The 22,680-nt window shown below is 41.0% G+C and overlaps 1 protein-coding gene across 1 annotated transcript in view; it reads right to left on the reverse strand.

Annotated features, from left to right (window-relative positions):
* Nucleotides 1–1,143: 1,143 nt before the first annotated feature.
* The window catches only part of spmip7 (sperm microtubule inner protein 7), a 29,956-nt gene continuing 8,419 nt past the window's right edge, over nucleotides 1,144–22,680 (reverse strand). Inside the window, exons 2-9 of the mRNA XM_078418728.1 lie at nucleotides 20,938–21,035; nucleotides 20,726–20,802; nucleotides 11,153–11,291; nucleotides 6,708–6,781; nucleotides 6,391–6,432; nucleotides 6,198–6,305; nucleotides 5,787–5,882; nucleotides 1,144–4,449 (exon numbers count right to left, since the gene is read on the reverse strand). Of these exons, the coding sequence (XP_078274854.1) occupies nucleotides 4,317–4,449; nucleotides 5,787–5,882; nucleotides 6,198–6,305; nucleotides 6,391–6,432; nucleotides 6,708–6,781; nucleotides 11,153–11,291; nucleotides 20,726–20,802; nucleotides 20,938–21,035 (767 nt within the window). The 3' untranslated portion in view covers nucleotides 1,144–4,316. The remainder of the gene's footprint in view (nucleotides 4,450–5,786; nucleotides 5,883–6,197; nucleotides 6,306–6,390; nucleotides 6,433–6,707; nucleotides 6,782–11,152; nucleotides 11,292–20,725; nucleotides 20,803–20,937; nucleotides 21,036–22,680) is intronic.

Consider the following 22,680-nt stretch of genomic DNA (forward strand, 5'->3'; position numbering starts at 1 on the left):
TCCTTTCCCTGTGATAAGAAGAAATAGAATGGCTCGCACAAACGTTATTCTCAGCCACTGCCCTAATTAGGAAAGAAGCTGGTTTATATCCTGTAATGCAACTAAATATAAAACCACAGCACTATACTATGCAACAATGCAGCATAACAGAGCAAATAAGCTGGCAATGGATTTCCGACATGCACGTGGAATAATAGGGTAACAGGTGATGTGGTTGTGAATTTCGGTTGAGTCCATTTACTTGAACCTTTTTCACCCATTGGATAAAGTGTCAGCTCCTGAAAGGACATTGTTTTTTTTAATTAACCCTTTGCTCCTTAATAAAGGCTACAGGCATGACAGGCAGGGTGATATCATCAAGCAAAATTGCCATTAGTTTCACCTCCGGTACCCCAGCATCCTATATGTGCACAAAATAATCTTGGGATATTTATCAGATGTAAAAGAGGATAAAACCAAACATAAAAGAGAATTAATTGCTGCACAGAAGTATTTTAAGGAAGACAACCTTGCGGACAGGGCCTATTCTTTCCTGCGGTAAGACACAACCGTGTTTCTACTCCCACACATCAGCCATTTGGGAGGGTCTAAACCCATTTTATGCAAACGTTTAAGCTGATGAAATTCTACCATGGCTCGTGGTACGCACAGTCAAAAGCTTTCTCCTGACTTTTCACAGTCTTGATGAATTTCAGCATCAATATCTGTTAGGACATCTATTGTTGGCAAAATCTGTCTCAAGTGGGGTGCTGCAGGGATATGTTCCAAGCTGGGATATGCGTGGGCCCCCAATTACCTATATTAATGATTTGCCTGAAGGATCCAATTGCAATATTTCCAGGTTTTCTGACAATTTGAAACTAGAGTAGTGATTAGGGTTTAAAGCAGCTTTACGAGGATGCAGACAAGCTGAGTGATGTGAGGGAGCATACTTCAGTGGAAGAAACAGAAATACTGTATATTTATAGTGAGAGATTGGCAAATTATGAAAGAGATGCTCTTCAAAGGGACCTAGGCGCTCTTGTATCCAAGTTGCTCGAAGCAAAATGCTGGAGTAACTCAGTGGCCAGGCAGTATCTCCAGAAGTGCCCCCTTTCTCTTCCCCGTCCCCCTTCCTAGTCCCCTTCCACCTATATCCCTCCCTCTTTACTTACATTACACTCCTCTTTCAAATCGCTTTTCTCATTTATCAACCCTTGTTTCTTGTCTCCTTCAGACCCTATTTGTCACCCTTTGTCATCATTTTATTTCCTTTTTAACTCAAGCCTTTGTCCACCCATTTGCCAATTAAAACCTCTCTCTTATCCGTCTCCAACTATCATTTGCCCACGCATTATCCTGCCCTCACCTCTTTTCCAGCTTTCTCCCCTCCACTACAATTAATCTGACAATGGGTCCTGACTCAAAACCTCACGTATCGTGGAGTTACTCCAGCATTTTGTGTTCTCCACAAGATTCCTGAATTTGCAATTCCTTGGGAGTAAGGTAGAGTACGTAGTTGAATGTAAGTAGTATACATAAGAACACATGAAATAGAACAGGAATATTTACCTGTCCCCTTGAGTCTAGTCTGGCATTTACCAAGATGTCCATGACCTTAATTCTACATTTCAGACTATTCTCGTAATATTTCACTCTCTGCTTTTCAAAAATCCCCTCCCACTCCAAGTTCCTCTGCAGGTCAGACGAGACGTCCCGAACCCGGGCACCAGGCAGGCAACACAGCCTTCGGGACTGTCGTCTCTCGATGCTCGTGACAACTTTCAGCCTGAGCTCTTCAATCAGCCAACACTAGCTGCAGATGTAGTCACCAGGATTCACCAAGGGGTCTACCAGGTCCCACATCATGTGATTCTGCATGTCTCTTTTGCGTGTCGTACAAATCTTGCGTATACTTCCTGCTCTGGGCCTGACAGTATCCTCCCCACCCTCCTCAGCCTTTCTCGTCAAAGCATTTCAAGCCAAAGCCTCAAGATGCACTTTTCATCAACATGGCACTTCGCCTCTACACGGCCACTCCCAACAGGCCTCTTTGCTATAGCTTGTTTCCCTTTTATTTGCTACTCCGCACTCTAGCCAAGCCTATCAGATGCCTGCTTCAAGCTAATGTTCTGCCTCCACAACTAGGAACTCTGAACAAACTCTGCAACTTCTTCCCGTCAGTTTTTTAACACCTTTTTCTTTCAAAAAGCAGATTCTTACTTGCCACAAGAAGGCTCTTCTCCACCCGTCTTCAGTTTTTGCAGTGGAAACTATTTTGCAGTTTTCACATTGATGGCCCAAATATAGCCTTGCCTTTAAAATAAACCAGGTTCAGCTTGGCTGATCTGTACAGCCAGAGGCTCTGCGGAAATAGTGGCTGGATTCCCCACCGTGAGATACTGCAATGTGTCAGCATTGGCTCAGGCGTGGGGACACATCGGCAACACCCACAAAAAATTTAAAACATCTTTGACAGCCAGCCGTCAAAATCAGTGAAAGGTGTTATGTTAAATGTATGCTAAATTATTTAATGAATAAACCTTCCCCTACCTTAAACAGGGAGTTATGCTAGGCTATCACACTGAACTCTATTGAAGCAAATTACGGAAACATGTCTCTCACAGTGGTGATAGCATGTGTCAAATTCACACAATGACCCATGAGTAGATGCAACACTGGATTAAATTTCAAGATCTTCATTCATCTATATACTAAAACTCTCATTTGTTTGTTTGTTTGTTCCTGAACTACAGCCAAAACGGTACATGAAAGCGCAACAATTTTAGGTCCAGCTTACTCAACGTCGTCCCTTTGCTGCTAATGAAGAAGTTTCATTGAAATCAGTGTTATATTTTTTGTTATTCACATTTTAAAGTTTAAATCTATTTCCTAGGGAGGGAGGGAGGGAGGTAGGATAAGGGGATTGAAGGGGATGGAGTGGGGGGGCGGGGAGGGGGGAGGAGAGCGGGAGAGGAGAGGGGGAGAGGAGAAGGGAGGGGGAGGGAGGGGAGAGGGTGGAGGAGGTGGGGGGTGGGAGGGGAGGGGGGAGGGAAGAGGGTGGAGGAGGGGAGGGATGGGGGAAGGGGGAGGGAGGGGAGGGGGGTAGGAGAGGGGGCTGCACCAATGCAGGAGAGGTTTGGGCCCATTGGGTCCACTTGGTCCAGTATTTCTTTAAAGCTGTGAGCTGTTGATACAACAAATCAATGTTAGAAAATTTTCCAGAGAATTAATTCCATTCTTCTCTCCTTAGATTAACTCGCAACAAAAACGTTGTAAACACATGACAAAATTATTCAATACAATGAAAATACATGCCCTACACCAGGCTTTCTACTCCTATAAATAAAGACACAAAGTGCAGGAGAAACAGCAGATTAGGCAACATCCCTAGAGAACAAGGACAGATGACGTTTGGGTTGGGACCCTCTTCAGATTGTACGCTATTCCTATGCAATGGAATTAATAACATTTAGTTCTATAGCATATGGTTAAAAAAAACTAATGGTTTTGTTTAGTTTATTGTCACATGTACCGAAGTACAGTGGAAAACATTTTGGGTTCAAACCACAAGGTGAAGTGCCACTGATTGCCATAAGCTAGAAAACTGTCACCAAATGTGCAATGGAATCCTTACAAACTCAGCCACAGTGCATGATAGTACACACTGCAAGATAGTACACAGTGGTTGAGTCTGTGCAGATTCAAACACTGTTCCCACCATCAGGACCCCAACAGACACCAAGCTGCCAGTGGGTTCCAAAAAAGAAACTGTTTCTGTAGAATTGCGAGCTCTTCAACCAGCATGACTTGGAAGACAACCTGTCAGCATGCAAAGCAAATCATGGAAATACAATAAATGACCACTACATTTGTGGGATTTGCAACCGCTGCACATTTTTTCATCCTTCGAACTTTCTCATTGCCCATTAGCAATGTACACACATTATCCTTCCAGCAAAATCTGTCCTGTGTTCCTTTTGTTTTTAAAATTTGGAACTGGACCCTGCTTCTGCTTGCTGTAACATATGAGATGCAAAAACCAAGTTCGGATACATTGCCTCCAAATGTTGAATAATCTGCCCAACATTTCCCGTGCAGATTAATAAATGAAGAATGGGCATTTGTGTAGATTGTTTGGAGTACTATTTCACCTATAAAAGCAAACTTGGTAAAGGTCAATGGCTTCAGAAACAAAAGGGAGAAAATTGATGGAGCAAAAAAAGAAAATGTTTATAAAATGATTAATTTCATATTCCAGTTTCAATAAATGATTAAATCTACAGTCGTAATCATCACACAATTTTTCCAAGCAAATGTGATTTCTTATAATATTGCTAAATAAAACGCTTCAGATGTGCTTCAGGTGTTTTTACATTAAAAGGATTGCTGGGTGGGACTACTGTCACCATCTTAGAGAAGGGTGATTGATGTCCATACTTTGCTGATTTTTCAGTGCCTTGTGAAATTCTGGAAAGAAAAAAAGGTTAAGTTGTGAATATTCTGATTTTTTTCTATCGTATTTCAATTCTTTTACCTGCACTCTCACCATTATTTATCAGCACAGAGCCAGAAATAGGAAATGCATAAATTCCTCAACAGAACGAATATTTTTTCAAATGTTTGACAGGATAATCAGAATACTTATACTTCTTCCTGTGAACACTGAACAGATCAATCAAGGGGAGAAAAATGACCTCAAAATAATATTCAGTGAGAACTATTATATTGATTTTTAAAACTGTTTAATCAATGTGATTGGATTCCAAAGATAGATATGAATCAGAATAATTCAAGATAAGTTCATGAATAATGAAGGAACACCTGCAATGGTTCATTATTGTATATGCCTTTACATGTCTTAGAGAATTTCGTACAAGTAGCTATACCGCAGTAGTTGCTTTCCATAGAAACCTCGCGAAATAGAAGATAGTTATATAAACTATAGTGTCAATGGGAGGAAAAGGGTTAGGGGCTAGAGAGTTTCAGATACACAATAACAAAATTATTGTTTCTGCCAGATTTTCAAAAATAAAGGTCAATTCAATCGCAATAAGTTTATTTTTATTGCTAAAGGCTGTATGTTGTTACACTGTTTAGTACTATAGTTGCACAAGTGTCGTTAAAAGGATTGGTTGATGTTCAATGGCAAACTCAGTTAAAATAGCAGCTAGATTCTTTGGAGACAATGGTGTCTGATTTCGGAGGAGAGTCTTTTCTCCTAGACTGTTTTCACAAGATAGCTTTTTTTTGCTTTTCATTGTCCAAAGCAATTTACAAGTGGTTCTTTAACTCCTAGTCAAAATCAGACTGCAACCAATTTGGCCCAGCTAATACACATAATATTCCCTTATTCATCACTCGTATTATATCCAATTCGTATGATGGAAACACATCTGTATTCATGAAATTAGGCTTTTCCACCAGCAGATGGTGATATAGTTCTTTGGAAAATCACTGTGAATTAACACATGTAGGTACATTTTATATTTACATGTTAAGAAAATACCCTTGATGCTATTTAAAGAGTGCGACACTTTGAAGAGCACCAAGAAGTTTCTCAATAACACAATTGCAAGTGCACAAAATTCTGGTCCCTGACATTTTGCTTCTCCCAATGCATTTGAAATTCAACAAAAATATTTACAAAGCAGCTTTTCAGCTTTAATAATTTCAGCTTTGGGGGACACAGACATTTAGCAGATTTTATATCATTGGGATTATTAAATATGTCTGTTGCACTCTTACCACATCATCATATTCCACAATGCACATTACTATAAGCATCAATGAAGATAACTACCTACCCCAGTATTTGTTCTGGAGAACTTGAAATGTTGTATTTGTTAGATTCTGTGCCAAACCATTGCCTTTTACCTGAGTAACCAGGTACATCTGGACGACTTACGAAAGAGAAAACATAACTTAATACCATAAGTAGTACTACAACTGGAAGAATTAATTGAAACAGAAAGAAATCAAATGTTTACAGAGATACTTATTTAAACCACTGAAAGAACATTGATAAAATGATGCCATGCAATAACATTGGCAAATTTCATAATCTAGAAATCTAACCTTAGAAGTTCAATGGAACAGTTTTACAAGTATTTCTGTATTTCAGACTATTTCAAGCATTTAACAGTTTGGATATTACAATAGGACTAATGCAAATGCAACTTTTCAGCTGTATAAACATAGAATTTTTAGGTACGTACTAGTTTGTATCTGTTTGTCGTGGTTTTCTCGTTCGAACAACAGTGAAGGGGGTAAATTCAGTGTAGGGATTATCCACATTATCAACGTTAGTGCTACCAACAGAGCCACTTCCAAAGAAAAAAATATTATTTTGAATTTGAATCCAAATAACAAGAAAATACTTTGTGATTATTGTTGAACTATATGACTTACCTATAGAGTGGAATCTGGCTAATTCTGGGAAAAGGGCTAGTACTGTAAAAGATGTGACATTTATTTAAACAAAACCCCATTAAAAACATGTACTTGAATTATAAATTTATTTAACAAATCACATTTTTAGCTTATTTTATGTTAAATTCAAAAACAATAATAACTGAAATGATTTTTTTCACTGAAGCATACATTTAATTGCCATACATTACTTCTAATATATAAAACCAGATCAATGTAATTTTCATTATAATATTTGCTAGATTAAGCATTAAGAGTTGAAGAAGAATTTAAAGGTGCTAATAAGAATCACTCACAAATTGTGTGGCTTAACTACAGCGGTTGAGGGCCGTGATTGACATTTGTCCCAGACTCCAAGCCCACTCACAGCCTAGGGAGAACAGTAAATAACCAAGTAACTTATTGTGTCAGTTAGTTATATTTGTTTTTAACAATATGCTATGAATATTCCTTAACTTCCTATTAATGGTTAAAATGGTGTGGTAATACAATTGTGCAAGTAAGTAAAAATAGATTTAGATTCAGTTGAATTCTTGTACAGGAATGTACAGGATTAACACTGAATAACATTTCCAGCTCCAAGCTCACGTTTCAGTTCACTTCAGGAAAATTACATAATTTGCTTTGGAGAGGTTCATGAGTTTCAAATGCACGCATTTCCACATGTTGCAGGAGAGAGTATTCCCATTCCAAAAATCCACATGATGAGACAAAGCAACCTTTGCTGATTCAAAGATGATATCTTCAAGCAGCTTTCTAGAACACCAAACTATCGCTATTCGAATCAGAGAAATATTAGCTTATGTGTGCAGGTTCGTACATAAAGGTTATCTATCATCAAATTATTGAAGAAAACATCTAAGGATAGGGTAAGTTGCTTTTTTTTAATCATAATTTTAGCATAATTCGCATGCTAGTTAATCCATAGAAAATTATTCAAATTTCAGACATGACGTTCGAGGTCAAGAACTCCTATAGAACTCTTCACTTATGGAAGGTTAGTGCTCCATTTTTGCTGAATAATTACAGTTGATAACATGTTGGAGATTGCAGCTATCATTAGTAGTAATAGGTATTGATTTATCATTGTCATGTGTACCAAAGATACAGTGAAAAATCTTGTGTGCTATCCACTAAGGTCGTACCATACATAAATCAGGACATATGCATGTTCAACAGGAAAACTAACCGAAGTGCAGAATATAATGCCACTATGGCATTTTAGTGTTACAGTTCCAGAAAAGTGTAAATAAAAAATGGTACAAAGGCAACATTGAGGTAAGTTGGGAGATCGGGACTACACCCTAAACTCAAGTGAGGTCAGTTCAGTAGTCTAATAACAGCAGGGAAGAAGCTGTTTCTGAATCCAATGGCATGTATTTTCAAGCTTTTGTATCTTCTGCCGGATGGGAGGGGGGAAAAGAGGGAATGACCTGGGTGTAAGTGGTCCGTGATAATGTTGGCTGCTTTTCCAAGGCAGTGTGAAGTATAGATGGCGTCAATAGAAGAAAAGCTGGTTTATGTAATGGACTGGGCTGCATTCACACCTCTCTGAAACTTGTGGCAGTTTCGGCCAGAGCAATTGCCAAGTCAAGTTGCTTTCTGATTAGATGCTTTTTAAAGTGCATCTGTAGAAATTGGTATGAGTCTTTGAAGATGTGCCAATTTTCCTTAGTTTCCTGAGGCAAGGCATTGGTGTGCTCTCTTAGCCACAGTGTCAATGTGATTGGACCAGGATTAATTATTGGTGATATGGTGATATTTATGCCCAAGAACCTGAAGCCCTCAACCATCTCCATTTCAGCACCATTGATGCTGACAGGAGCATGCACATTACTCTGTTTTGTGAAGTTAATGCCAACCTCCTCCATCTTGCTGACATTAAGTGATAGCTTGTTGTCTTAACACAGCGTTATTAAGCTCTCTAAGCTCTCTATCGCCTTCCTGTACTTGTTGTTGCATGTTACAAAGGGCATAAATCTGTACTGAATTATGATCTCTTTTGTAAACAGCTGTGATATTCATATTACTCATAACTGAATCATGTGCAAGACGATTGTAAGTTCAGCAAATCTCATTCAACATAAAGGTGGATTTGAGTATTTAAAAAAGTAAAATATTAATTAAAAACTTTGGCAGATGTACTCATCTACCTTTTCGTAAAAAGAAACAAAAAACTGCAGAGAGTGAAACACTGATTCTCGCCATATACTGCTTGATCTACTGGGTGACACAGCTGGTAGACCTGCTGCCTTACAGCGACAAAGACCCAGATCAATCCTGATCTTTGGTTGTGTTTGTGTAGTTTGCACATTCGCCCTGGAACCATGTACATTTACTTTAGGTGTTCCATTTTCTACCCACATCCCAAAGACATGTGGGTTGGTAGGGTAATTGGCCTCTGTAAATTGCCCCGAGCATGCAGGGAGTGGACGAGAAAGTGAGATAACAGAACCAGCGTGAATGGGTGATTGATAGTTGGGGTGGATTCAGTGGGCTGGCAGGCTTGTTTCTATGCTGTCTTTTTCAAATAAAACTGAATAACTTTGGTCTTTTATATTTTTAGGCTGCTTACACTGGTTTGGGATCATTGTCTTGCTGTAGAATGAACTGCCGGCCAATGAGTTTTGAGGCATTCGTTTGAACTTGAGCAGATAAGATGTGTCTGTACACTTCAGAATTCATTATGCTACTACCACCAGTATCATTAATGAAGATAAGTGAGCCAGTACCTTCAGCAACCATACATGCCCAGGCCATAACACTCCCACCACCGTATTTCACAGATGAGGTGGTAAGCTTTGGATCTTGGGCAGTTCCTTCTCTCCTCCATACTTTGCTCTTGCCATCACTCTGATAAAAGTTAATCTTCATCTTATCTGACCACAAGACTTTTTTCCAGAACTGTGGTTGCTCTCTCAAGTACTTCTTGGCAAACTGTAACCTGGCCATCCTATTTTGGCAGCTAACCAGTGGTTTGCATCTTGCGGTGTAGCCTCTGTATTTATGTTCATGAAGTCTTCTGCGGACAGTGGTCATTGACAAATACCCACCTGACTCCTGAAGAGTGTTTCTGATCTGTCGGACAAGTGTTTGGGGATTTTTGTTTATTATAGAGAGAATTCTTCTGTCATCAGCTGTGGAGGCCTTCCTTGGCCTGCCAGTCCCTTTGCGATTAGTAAGCTCACCAGTGCTCTCTTTCTTCTTAATGATGTTCCAAACAGTTGATTTTGGTAAGCCGAAAGTTTGGCTGAAGTTTCTAACAGTTTTATTCTTGTTTCTCAGTCTCATAATAGCTTCTTTGACTTTCATTGGCATAACTTTGGTCCTCATGTTGATAAACAGCAACAAAAGTTTCCAAAGGTAATGGAAAGACTGGAGGAAAGACTATGTGCTGAGAGCTCTCCCCTATACCTGCGTTAAGGAGGCAATTAAACACACCTGAGTAATTACAAATGCCTGTGAAGCCATGTCCCAAACATTATGGTGCCCTGAAATGGGGGGACTATGTATAAACACAGCTCTAATTTTTACTTGGTAAAACCAAAATATATAAAAATGGCCTTTAATAAAATCTGACAATGTGCACTTTAGCCACATGTGATTTTTTTCTCTTCTAAATCTCAAATTGTGGAGTACAGAAGAAAATAAATAAATGATGTGTCTTTGTCCCAAACACTGTGTATTTGGCTCCAAAGAATTTGTCTTCATGAGTATGCCAGTTAAAAAATTATTACAGAAAATGAAAGCTCGTGGTGCAGAAGCAAGGTATTAGAAGGGTCTCGACCCGAAACGTCGGCCATTCCTTCTCTCCTGAGATGCTGCCTGACCTGCTGAGTTACTCCAGCATTTTGTGAATAAATAGCATCGAAAGGAGATAAGCTGGCTAACATGAAACAGAATAGGCACAAATGGTTGGGGAGCTGTAATAAATGGCACATCAGAAATGGCAATTCAGTGCTGGTGCCTCAACTTTGTAGAAATTATACTAACGACAAATAAAGGGGCACATGGTATTAGTGCTAAACTTGCTGAAAAAGCAAAGGTATGTTAGAGAGTAAATTGTGAAGTGAACAGGATGAGGCCACAAAGGACTATAGCTTAAGCAAGTGGGGAAAGATCTGGCAAATAGAAATATAGTGCAGGAAAATATGAAATTCTCCATTTAGACAGTAAAAATTACAAAATAAAGTATAATATCTAAACGTGGACAGGGTGCTGAATTTTGAGAAGATGACAATTTTGGGTTCTGCCTGACAGCTTCAGGTAAACTGCACTCTCATCGATTCCCATTATCATCCCTGTGGCCTGTTCTTCACTTGTTTTTATAAAGTCACCTCACCAAGCAGTCAGTTCTCATGCTCCTCGTTACCCAATCTGTCTTAACTAATCTCCTTCTTTTTTTGTCTTAAACCTCACTCTTCTAAGCTCTGCTTTCAAAACTGACATCACTCCATTCTTCCCTCAGTTCTGATGAAGGATTCCCTACATGACACATTAACTGGTTTTTTTTCCTTGCTGGAGAAACTCAGTGACTCTGAGATGCTGCTTTACTGGCTGAGTTCTTCCTGAATTTTGTTTTTTATTTTGTTGAACATGTTTCCGAAAATTATCATGTTGGAATATATCTGTAATTTATCAACGTTAATGTTTATCAAATAACAAACAGGTTAGGCAAATATATTTTGAATGTTTCCATATTAAATCTATAATACATATACAGTCCAATGCAAACTCTTACTTGCCACACATGAGGACTTGGATCGAATCGTTTTAGAGTTGAATGTCGTGACAAAGGGTCAGATTGAATGTCCTGTGTTGGATCTGCAGGCTTGACTTTGGGTGGTAACTTACAGTCCCAGTTAACGTCTTCATAACTCCTGTGCATTTTGGAAAAACAAATGTCACAGCCCACATTAACGTCTGATGAATAAGGAGACACGAAAATCACCAAACTTACAATTCAGAATCAATAGGCAACATCATAAAATAATCTTCAAAGTGAATGCTAGTTATGTCATAGAATCGTCAGATGCCTAGAAAAAGCAAGCATGACATTTCTATAATACAGATAGATAAATATAACTACACAATGGAATTTTAAGGTATATATAAAAAGAATAGCTGGAGAAAAAAGCTGAAGAAACTTAGTCAGCCAAGCAGCATCTTTGGAGGGAAAGAATTGGTGTTTTGGGTCAGCAGGAGGGACTTGAGGATGGTCTGTTGCCTCCCTGGTGCCAGGGTTCAACACATCACGGACCGGCTTCAGAAAATCCTAGTGAGGGAAGGCGATCAACCTGAAGTCGTTGTGCACGTGGGCACGAATGACGTCGGGCGGAAGAGGAAGGAGGTGCTACAGCGGGAGTTTAGAGAGTTGGGAAAAACACTGAGAAGTAGGACGTCGAAGGTGGTTATCTCTGGACTGCTACCGGTACCTCGTGCTGGTGAGGCCAGGAACAGAGAGATAGAGGGTATGAATTTATGGCTGAGGGGCTGGTGCAGAGAGCAGGGATTTAGATTTCTGGACCACTAGGATATCTTCTGGGCTAGGGGTGACTTGTACAAAAGGGACGGGTTACATCTTAACAGCAGGGGGACAATCATTCTGGCAGACAGGTTTGCTAGTGTGACACCTGTGGCTTTAAACTAAGTAGTGGGGGGGAGGGGTTAACAAATTGTGAATATGAAGATGAGGTAAAAGGGAATACAGGAGATATTGCAAAAGACTCTCGGAAGAATGGGAACAGAAGTTCTAGAGGGGAAAAGAAATTAAGGGCAGGGCCAATTGTGACCGATGTGAGAGGGGAGGTAAATACAGAAGTTAAAGTGTTGTACTTAAATGCGCGTAGTATAAAAAATAAAGTGGATGAGCTTGAGGCTCAGTTAGTCATGGGCAAGTATGATGTTGTAGGGATCACTGAGACATGGCTACAAGAGGACCAGGGCTGGGAACTGAATATTCAGGGGTACACAACGTATAGAAAAGACAGACAGGTGGGCAGAGGGGGTGGGGTTGCTCTGATGGTAAGGAATGATATTCATTCCCTTGCAAGGGGTGACATAGAATCAGGAGATGTTGAATCAGTATGGATAGAAATGAGAAATTGTAAGGGTAAAAAGACCCTAATGGGAGTTATCTATAGGCCCCCAAACAGTAGCCTTGACATAGGGTGCAAGTTGAATCAGGAGATAAAATTGGCGTGTCATCAATGTAATGTTACGGTGGTTATGGGAGATTTCAACATGCAGGTAGACTGGGAAAATCAGGTTGGAAATGGACCCCAGGAAAGAGTTTTTGTAGAGTGCCTTCGAGATGGGTTCTTAGAACAGCTTGTACTGGAGCCTACCAGGGAGAAGGCAATTCTGGATTTAGTGTTGTGTAATGATCCTGATCTGATAAGGGGACTAGAGGTAAAAGAGCCATTAGGAGGCAGTGATCACAACATGATAAGTTTTACTCTGCAAATGGAAAGGCAGAAGGGAAAATCAGAAGTGTCAGTATTACAGTATAGCAAAGGGGATTACAGAGGCATGAGGCAGGAGCTGGCCAAAATTGACTGGAAGGAGGCCCTAGCAGGGAAGACGGTAGAACAGCAATGGCAGGTATTCCTGGGAATAATGCAGGATCAATTTATTCCAAAGAGGTGGAAAGACTCTAAGGGGAGTAAGAGACACCTGTGGCTGACAAGGGAAGTCAGGGACAGCATAAAAATTAAGGAGAGGAAGTATAACATAGCAAAGAGTGGGAAGACAGAGGATTGGGACTCTTTTAAAGAGCAACAAAAGTTAACTAAAAAGGCAATACGGGGAGAAAAGATGAGGTACGAGGGTAAACTAGCCAATAATATAAAGAAGGATAGCAAAAGTTTTTTTAGGTACGTGAAGAGGAAAAAAATAGTCAAGGCAAATGTGGGTCCCTTGAAGACAGAAGCAGGGGAATTTATTATGGGGAACAAAGAAATGGCAGAAGAGTTAAACCGTTACTTTGGATCTGTCTTCACTGAGGAAGATACACACAATCTCCCAAATGTTCTAGGGGCCGGAGAACCTAGGGTGATGGAGGAACTGAAGGAAATCCACATTAGGCAGGAAATGGTTTTGGGTAGACTGATGGGACTGAAGGCTGTTAAATCCCCAGGGCCTGATGGTCTGCATCCCAGGGTACTTAAGGAGGTGGCTCTAGAAATAGTGGAAGCATTGGAGATCATTTTTCAATGTTCTATAGATCCAGGATCAGTTCCTGTGGATTGGAGGATAGCAAATGTTGTCCCACTTTTTAAGAAAGGAGTGAGAGAGAAAACGGGTAATTATAGACCAGTTAGTCTGACATCAGTGGTGGGGAAGATGCTGGAGTCAATTATAAAAGACGAAATTGCTGAGCATTTGGATAGCAGTAACGGGATCATTCCGAGTCAGCATGGATTTACGAAGGGGAAATCATGCTTGACAAATCTACTGGAATTTTTTGAGGGTGTAACTAGGAAAATTGACAGGGGAGAGTCAGTGGATGTGGTGTACCTCGACTTTCAGAAAGCCTTCGACAAGGTCCCACATAGGAGATTAGTGGGCAAAATTAGGGCACATGGTATTGGGGGTAGGGTACTGACATGGATAGAAAATTGGTTGACAGACAGAAAGCAAAGAGTGGGGATAAATGGGTCCCTTTCGGAATGGCAGGCAGTGACCAGTGGGGTACCGCAAGGTTCGGTGCTGGGACCCCAGCTATTTACGATATACATTAATGACTTAGACGAAGGGATTAAAAGTACCATTAGCAAATTTGCAGATGATACTAAGCTGGGGGGTAGTGTGAATTGTGAGGAAGATGCAATAAGGCTGCAGGGTGACTTGGACAGGTTGTGTGAGTGGGCGGATACATGGCAGATGCAGTTTAATGTAGATAAGTGTGAGGTTATTCACTTTGGAAGTAAGAATAGAAAGGCAGATTATTATCTGAATGGTGTCAAGTTAGGAGGAGGGGGAGTTCAACGAGATCTGGGTGTCCTAGTGCATCAGTCAATGAAAGGAAGCATGCAGGTACAGCAGGCAGTGAAGAAAGCCAATGGAATGTTGGCCTTCGTAACAAGAGGAGTTGAGTATAGGAGCAAAGAGGTCCTTCTACAGTTGTACCGGGCCCTGGTGAGACCGCACCTGGAGTACTGTGTGCAGTTTTGGTCTCCAAATTTGAGGAAGGATATTCTTGCTATGGAGGGCGTGCAGCGTAGGTTCACTAGGTTAATTCCCGGAATGGCGGGACTGTCGTATGTTGAAAGGCTGGAGCGATTGGGCTTGTATACACTGGAATTTAGAAGGATGAGGGGGGATCTTATTGAAACATGCAAGATAATTAGGGGATTGGACACATTAGAGGCAGGAAACATGTTCCCAATGTTGGGGGAGTCCAGAACAAGGGGCCACAGTTTAAGAATAAGGGGTAGGCCATTTAGAACGGAGATGAGGAAGAACTTTTTCAGTCAGAGAGTGGTGAAGGTGTGGAATTCTCTGCCTCAGAAGGCAGTGGAGGCCAGTTCGTTGGATGCTTTCAAGAGAGAGCTGGATATAGCTCTTAAGGATAGCGGAGTGAGGGGGTATGGGGAGAAGGCAGGAACGGGGTACTGATTGAGAGTGATCAGCCATGATCGCATTGAATGGCGGTGCTGGCTCGAAGGACTGAATGGCCTACTCCTGCACCTATTGTCTATTGTCTATTGTCTATAAGACACTATTTCAAGACAGAGTGGAGTGAGAAGACAGCTGAGGGGAAAGGAAAAGGGAAGGGATGAGGAGAGGGTAAGGAATGAGACAAGGAATGAAGGAGCAGTTGAATAACAGGTGGACTGAGGAGGGCAAATAGAGCCGAAAGGAAAGGGGAAGGTGGTGGAAAAAGAGGCTCTTGGCTGATGAGTGGGGACACAAAGATTACAAGTGCTCGAATCTGGTATGTCAGGAAGGTGAGAAACCAAGCAGACGAGACGACCAGTTTGAAGAAACCTTCATGCTCTCCGCAATAGCTAACCTAAACTCCCGATTGCATGCCATTTCAACTCCCCTTCCCATTCCCACAGATATCTGTCCATCCATGGCCTTTGCATTGACTGGGTGAGACCCAGCGCCACTTTCAGGAAACTGTGTAGCGAAACCCCTACGTCTCTCTACTCTATGGTAGACACAAAAAGCTGGAATAACTCAGCAGGTCATACAGCATCTCTGGAGAAAAGGAATAGGTGACGTTTTGGGTCAAGACCCTACTCTCGACCTGAAAAGTCACCTATTCCTTTTCTCCAAAGATGTTGTCTGACCCGCTGAGTTACTCCAGCCTTTTGTGTCTATCTTCGGTCTAAACCAGCATCTGCAGTTTCTTCCTACACATGTCTCTGCTCTATAATACTTTCCAGAGCTCTATCATTTACTGTGCAAGTCATACCTGGTTTGACCTACCAAAATGTATCACCTCACACTTATCAGAGTTAAATTCCATCTGCCATTCCTTGGTCCACTTCATTGGTTGATCCAGATCCTTTTGTAAACTTATTTAGCCTTCTTCACTGCCCAGATTAACCAATTTTTGAGCCATCCACACATTTACCAACCATTGTCATCCAAATTGTTAATATAAATGACAAACATCAGTGGACTCAGCACAGTCAAAGGCCATGCTAATGGCAAAGTAAACACCATCCATCGCCTTGCCATTGTCGATTCTCTTGGTGACTCCTTCAAATTTGTGAGACGTGATGTCCCACACAGAAAACTGTACTATTTCTAATCAGTCCTTACCTATCTAAATGCTTGTGGATCTTGTCCCTCAGAATCCAGCAACTGATGTCAGGCCCCTCTTAAATAAAGGTAGAACACTAGGAACCCTCCAGTCTTCCAGTAACCACCCATCACACCCCCTTCTTGTGCAGTTATACAAATAACTCCGTCAGGGCCCCAGCAATTTCTTTCCTAGCATCCCACAATGTCCAAGGATAGGCTTAGTCAGGCCCAGGTGATTAACATACCTCAATATTCTTTAAGACTGTTAGCATCTCCTCTTCTGTAAATCAAATATGTTCCTGCACATTGCAACTCTTTTCTCCCAATTCTTTTGTTTTCATGTCCTTCACCTCAGTAAATATGGATGAGAAATATTTATTTAACCCCTGGCCCATCTCCTATGGCTCGAGTCACAGAAGACCCCTTGGTCATTAAGGGGGCTTATTCTCTCCCTTGAATCCCTTTGCTCTTAGTATATCTGTCAAAATTATTTGGATTTTTCTTTATCTTGTCTGCCAGAATTATCTCGTAACTTGTTTTTTGCCCTTTACGATGCCACATATTACATTCCATCCTGTTCCACTTTCACCCTCTTACCCCCCACTCCCATTCTTCCCCTATTTGGCTTTGTTTGCCCATTATCCTTCATCCCTCCTTAATCAACCTGTTACTTACTGGGCTGTTTTACCCCCCCCCCCACTCCTCCTCTCCATTCTCAGTCATAGAATCATGCAACACGGAAACAGGCCTATTCGGGAACAGATCATTTGAAATGCTATGTCCCTGATATCGAAAACACATTTGAGCTGGTATATATAAGTGAAGGATGATCAGTTGAATGTGGAGGCTTGTGTAGTGAAAGGTGAAGACTAGGGAAATTCTGCCCCTGTGCTATTGCGGGGAGGGAGTGAAAGATGAGGTACAGGAAACAGGTGAAATGCAATCGAAGACCCTGTAAAACTAGATTCTCATTAGTTCTGTAATGCTGAACCAGACTTTTGAAAGGAAGAAGGTACTTTGTTAAAAGACTTGGTGTATTTCTTTTCACTTTGTTGGAACTTGCTTCATGTATTGGTTAGATTTTTCTTTATTGCTGCTTTTACTCTTGATAATACTTCAATTTTCTTTGATTTTCAAAATATCAAGGAGAAAAGAACTGGCATTTCTTTACGGTTTTAAACATAACTGCATAAATGAAATTAGTAAGAGATGATTGCAAGGACCCAGCGAATGCAGGTACAGTCATCCTTCAGGCAAACCCCTAACGTAAAGACTTATGCGTGATACTTCTAAAGGCATCAGGAATCTTCATATCAATTATTTTATAAAGAGAGGTTGTCCTGCATTAATAATCAGATTATATGTAACGACTAAAACACAAGTGGTACAGTGGAGCAGCAGTTGGTGTTCTTGCCTCATAGCTCCAGCAACCCAGGTTCACTCCTGATCACTGGAGCTGTGTGCAGTTTTGGTCGCCCAGCTATAGGAAGGATATCATTTTGCTGGAAAGGGCGCAGAACAGATTCATGAGGATGTTACAGGGTCTGGAGGGTTTGAGATACATGCAGAACCTGGAGGGGCTGGGTTTCTTTTCCCTGGAGTTTAGGAGGCTGCTGGGTAATTTTAAAGACATTTACAAAATCATGCCGGTCACAGAGAAGGTGTATATCCACAGTCTTTTTCCTGAGGTAGATGTTTAAAACCCAGATTTCCTCATTTAAACTGAGGACCCAGATTTGAACTGAGGGAGGAATGATTTAAAGGGGACCCAAGAGGCAAGATGGTAGATACTGTATATGGAATAAGCTGCCAGAGGAAAGCTGTGTATGTGGATACAATTACAATGTTAAAAAAATATTTGGGCAGATACATGGATAGTAAAGATTTAGAAGGATGTGGACCAGATGCAAGCAAATAGGACTAGCTCCGGCAAGTATCTAGGTCAGCATGGATGGGTTGGCCCAGAGATTTCATACTGTATAACAGTTTCCATACTGTAGAACTGGATAACGTTACTCTTAAATGTTGGTGAACTATACTGTCCAGTTCAGGTAAGGCTGAAAACCTTACTGAGAACTGTAGAGGAGCATCTTGCTTTTGATTGCTCAAGGAATCTATTTCACATTCGTGTAGCTTAGGTATACAGAAAGTGAATGTGGAAAAAAGGTAATTTGTGTAGTACAGTGCTCAAATGAAGCCTTCATATAAACTATTCCAATTTAAGCCTAAATTAATTACAATTTTGCTGTATTATACCTCAATGACACATTATTCTTTAACAAATCTTTAATTGCTACTCCTAATTAAATCTGTCTTTATAAATAGAAAATCAAAGCACTACAGGAGCTGGAAATCTAAAATTATAAAATAAAACATTGGAAACACTCAACAGGTTAGAAGAGAAAATCAGTATTAACGTGTCCAATTGATGGGCCTTAGTAATAATCATATCGTACGGAAATAGACCCTTTGGCCCAACTCTTCTATGCTGACCAAGTTGCTTAATCGAGTTAGACCTGCTTGCATATGCCTTTATGATATTTCTCCAAACCTTTCTTATTTATGTACCTAAGCGTCTTTTAAATGTAGTAATTACACCCACCTGCATTATTTCCTCTGGCAGCTCTTTCCATGTACGCACCATTCTCTGTGTGAAAAAGTTGCGCCTCAGGTCCCTTTTACCTTTCACCTTAAACTTATGCTATCTGGTATTGACTCCCTTCGCCTGAGAAAACAACTGGCTATACACCTTATCTATGCCACTCACGATTTTGTATACCTCTATAAGGTCATGAACAGCATTCCATACTCAAGGGGAAAAGTCCCAGCTAATCCAGTCTTTACATATATCTCAAACCTTTCAAACCTAGTAACATACTTTTAAATCTTTTTTAAACCCTTTCCAGTTTTTTTACTTCCTTTCTTTGGCATGTTGACCAGAATTGCACAGTATTCCAAAATGTGGCCTTGCCAACATCTGTCACATGATACACCAATACCTGCACTCAATATTCTGACAAGCATCGTCAATGCCTTCTTAGTCACACTGACCACAGTTGTCATCATGTTCATGGAACTATGTAACTGCATCCCGAGGTCTCTGCGAGTCATTTTTAAAAAAAATCTCCCTTTATTAAACAAGGCCTGTGCTATCCCAGAAAGGATGAAATAATTTCCCCACACTTAAGTATTAAACTAACTGGCCTGCAATTACCTGGGATGGAATACTATATATTTTAAATGAACTCAGTTTTTCTCCTCTCTTCCATTATAGATGAGGCTCTCACTAGGGTCTCCTCGATATCCCGCTCTTGCTCCCCCTCTCCCCATTCATAACAAGGACAGAGTCCCCCTTGTCCACACTCCAACGGGATCCCACTACTGGCCACATCTTCCCATCTCCACCCCTTTCTGCTTTCCGCAGAGACCGTTCCCTCCAAAACTCCCTGGTCAACTCGTCCCTTCCCACCCAAACCACCCCCTCCCCAGGTACTTTCCCCTGCAACCGCAGGAGATGTAACACCTGTCCCTTTACCTCCCCCCTCGACTCCATCCAAGGACCCAAACGGTCTTTCCAGGTGAGGCAGAGGTTCACTTGCAGGTCCTCCAACCCCATTTACCTGTTCCAGGTGTCAACTTCTATACATCAGCGAGACCAAGCTCAGGCTAGGCGATCGTTTCGCTGAACACCTCCGCTCAGTCCTTCTTAACCTACCCTATCTCGCGGTGGCTCAGCACATCAACCCCCCCTCCCATTCCCAATCTGACCTTTCTGTCCTGGGCCTCCTCCATTGTCAGAGTGAGGCCCAGCGCAAATTGGTAGAACAGCACCTCATATTTCGCTTGGGTAGTTTACACCTCAGCGGTATGAACATTGACTTCTCTAACTTCAGATAGCCCTTGCTTTCCCCCTTTATCCTCTCCCCCTTCCCAGTTCTCCCACTAGTCTTACTGTCTCCAACTACATTCTATCTTTGTCCCGCCCCCTCCCGACATCAGTCTGAAGATGGGTCACGACCCGAAACATCACTCATTCCTTCTCTCCAGAGATGCTGCCTGTCCCGCTGAGTTACTCCAGCATTTTGTGTCTACCTTCAGTTTTTCTCCTTTTAATTTCAGATTTATGCAATAATAATTCACAGCTTTTACATTTCTCTTTCAGATTGTCCTCATTGATCCATTAACTACACAGCTGTATAAACAGTGGAATCAACTTGGTAATCCTGGTCTCATTTCCATTCAGTCCTCCCACACCGTCTGCTTGTGTTCTCACTTTCCCAGTTCTCATAAAAGGTCTCTGACCTGAAATGTACACTGTTTCTTTTTCTACAGACACTTGCTTGGCCTGCTGACTGTTTCCAGCATTTCCTATTTTTATCTGACCATCTGTAGATTTTTGATTTTCCATTAACATTGGTGCTTGTTCCTGAATAAAATCATGTCTGGAACTTTGACTATCACGCATTCTTATAACACACAGCAAAAAATTGGTGGGAATGAATGTACATTTTTTATCATAATTGATACACAAGTAAATACAGTTATATTTCCTTACCTTTGAGTGGCTGAAGTGTACATGTATTTTTTTGCTTTTGCATCTCTTATACTGCCAGGTGTTGGATCACTGGTAATCTATGGTAAATTACAGATAATACATATTTTATAAATATGAAAGACCTGAAATAAAAACTGTGCTGCTAATTATAGATAATTTTTAGTAGAAAGACAAAGTTCTCATTCAAGTATATATGCAGTAACTGGACATACCTGATCTGAAGGATCCACATTTAAGTTAAAAGTATGGGTTTTCAGATGAACAGGAATGGAATGTGGTGATGGTGTCACTCGAACTGGGCTTGTCCAACCTTGAAAAAAGAATGATTTAATCAATAAGCATAAATCAGTTAACGTTTCTATCTTGTTTTGCTGTATATTCAAAGTCTTATTCACATTTACAGCAAATGAAGAAATTAATGGAGAAACTGTGAATGAAATCTACTGAAAACATTTCAGAGAAGGCTGACTGTTAACAATTAACCTTTATATTCAATTCATCAATAATTGAACATGATAAAATAGTTATGGAAAAAGATAGGTTTGGTCCATAAGTTAAAGTCCTAAATTGGGGCAAGATATTTTTTATGGCATTAGATAGGAACTTGCAAAGGTTGACTGGGAAAGAGTGTTTGTAGTAATGGGACATCAGACAAGTGGGAGACTTTTAAAAGCCAAATATGTGGATTTCAGGGCCAACATGTTTCTGTTAAAAGTAAAGTGCAAGTTTGGCAGGATTTGGGACCCTAGCTAATTAGAGATATTGAGAGTGAAATCCAGAAGAGGATGGAACCATATGTCAAGTGTAGACAGCTGGGATCAAGTGAATCCTTTGAGGAGCCTAATGATGTAGGAGTACATTTTTAGTTTTAGTTGAGTTTATTGTCATATGCACAGGTACTGATACCATCAGATACAATCAAAATGTTGCTTGCAGCAGCATCACAGGCACATTGATTCAAACACATAAAATATAAATTACACATAAATTATGAAAGACAGAAAGAAAAAACAAGACATTAGTGTAAAATGATTAGAAAAAAACAAGTCCATGGTAGTGCGAGAGTAGGTCCACATTGTTCTCTTGTTGAGGTAAGATTAGAGGCAGGAAGTAGCAGTTCCTGAACCTGGTGGTGTGCAACTGCAGGCCTCTGTACTTCCTGCATTTTATCGGGGTGCATCACAGCATGGTTTGGGAACAGCTCCATCCAAGACCACTAGAAATTGCAGAAAATTGTGGACACATCCCAGACCATCACGTACACAGACCTCCCAACATTTGATTTTGCAAATTAAGAATTTTGATGTCCAAAATTCAGAATTTTACATCAAAATTCATAATATGGCACTTAATGCAACCTTTCAGCAAAAAAAAAGTATGCACGCCAAATGCGCATATGCGTTGCGCTATATTCATGTGTGAAAAACAACTATTATTTCCAACAGCCTGTAGTTCTTGGACTACATGTACAATGACAGGCCTATCAAGAGTATATTCTGCTATTTATAGAAAGGTTATTGAACAGAAATACTTTTTACAACACAAATTTTTTTTTGTCTTGATTTGTTTTTTCTATTTTGCTTTTTCCGTACACATCCCAATTCTCTTGGTATTGAATAAAAGAACCTCCCTCCCACCCTCCCCACCCCTACTCCCCCCCACCCTCCCCACCCCTACTCCCCCCCCACTACCATCCCCCACCCCCACTCCCCTCCCCTCTTCCCCCACCGCCCTACTCTCACTCTACCCCCACTCCCTCCCACCCCTACTCCACCCCCACTCCCTCCCACCCCTACTCCCTCCCCCTTTTCCCACCTCCACTCCCCACTCCCCTCCCCCCAACCCCCTCTCCTCCCCCCACCCCTCCCACCCCCACTCCTCTCCCCACCTCCCCTACCTCCCCCTCCCTTCCTCAGCCCCCCACCCCCCTCCCCTCACTCCCCCCCCTCCCCAAC

This window comes from Rhinoraja longicauda, chromosome 2 (genome assembly GCF_053455715.1).
Source record: "Rhinoraja longicauda isolate Sanriku21f chromosome 2, sRhiLon1.1, whole genome shotgun sequence".
NCBI classification, from domain to species: domain Eukaryota; kingdom Metazoa; phylum Chordata; class Chondrichthyes; order Rajiformes; family Arhynchobatidae; genus Rhinoraja; species Rhinoraja longicauda.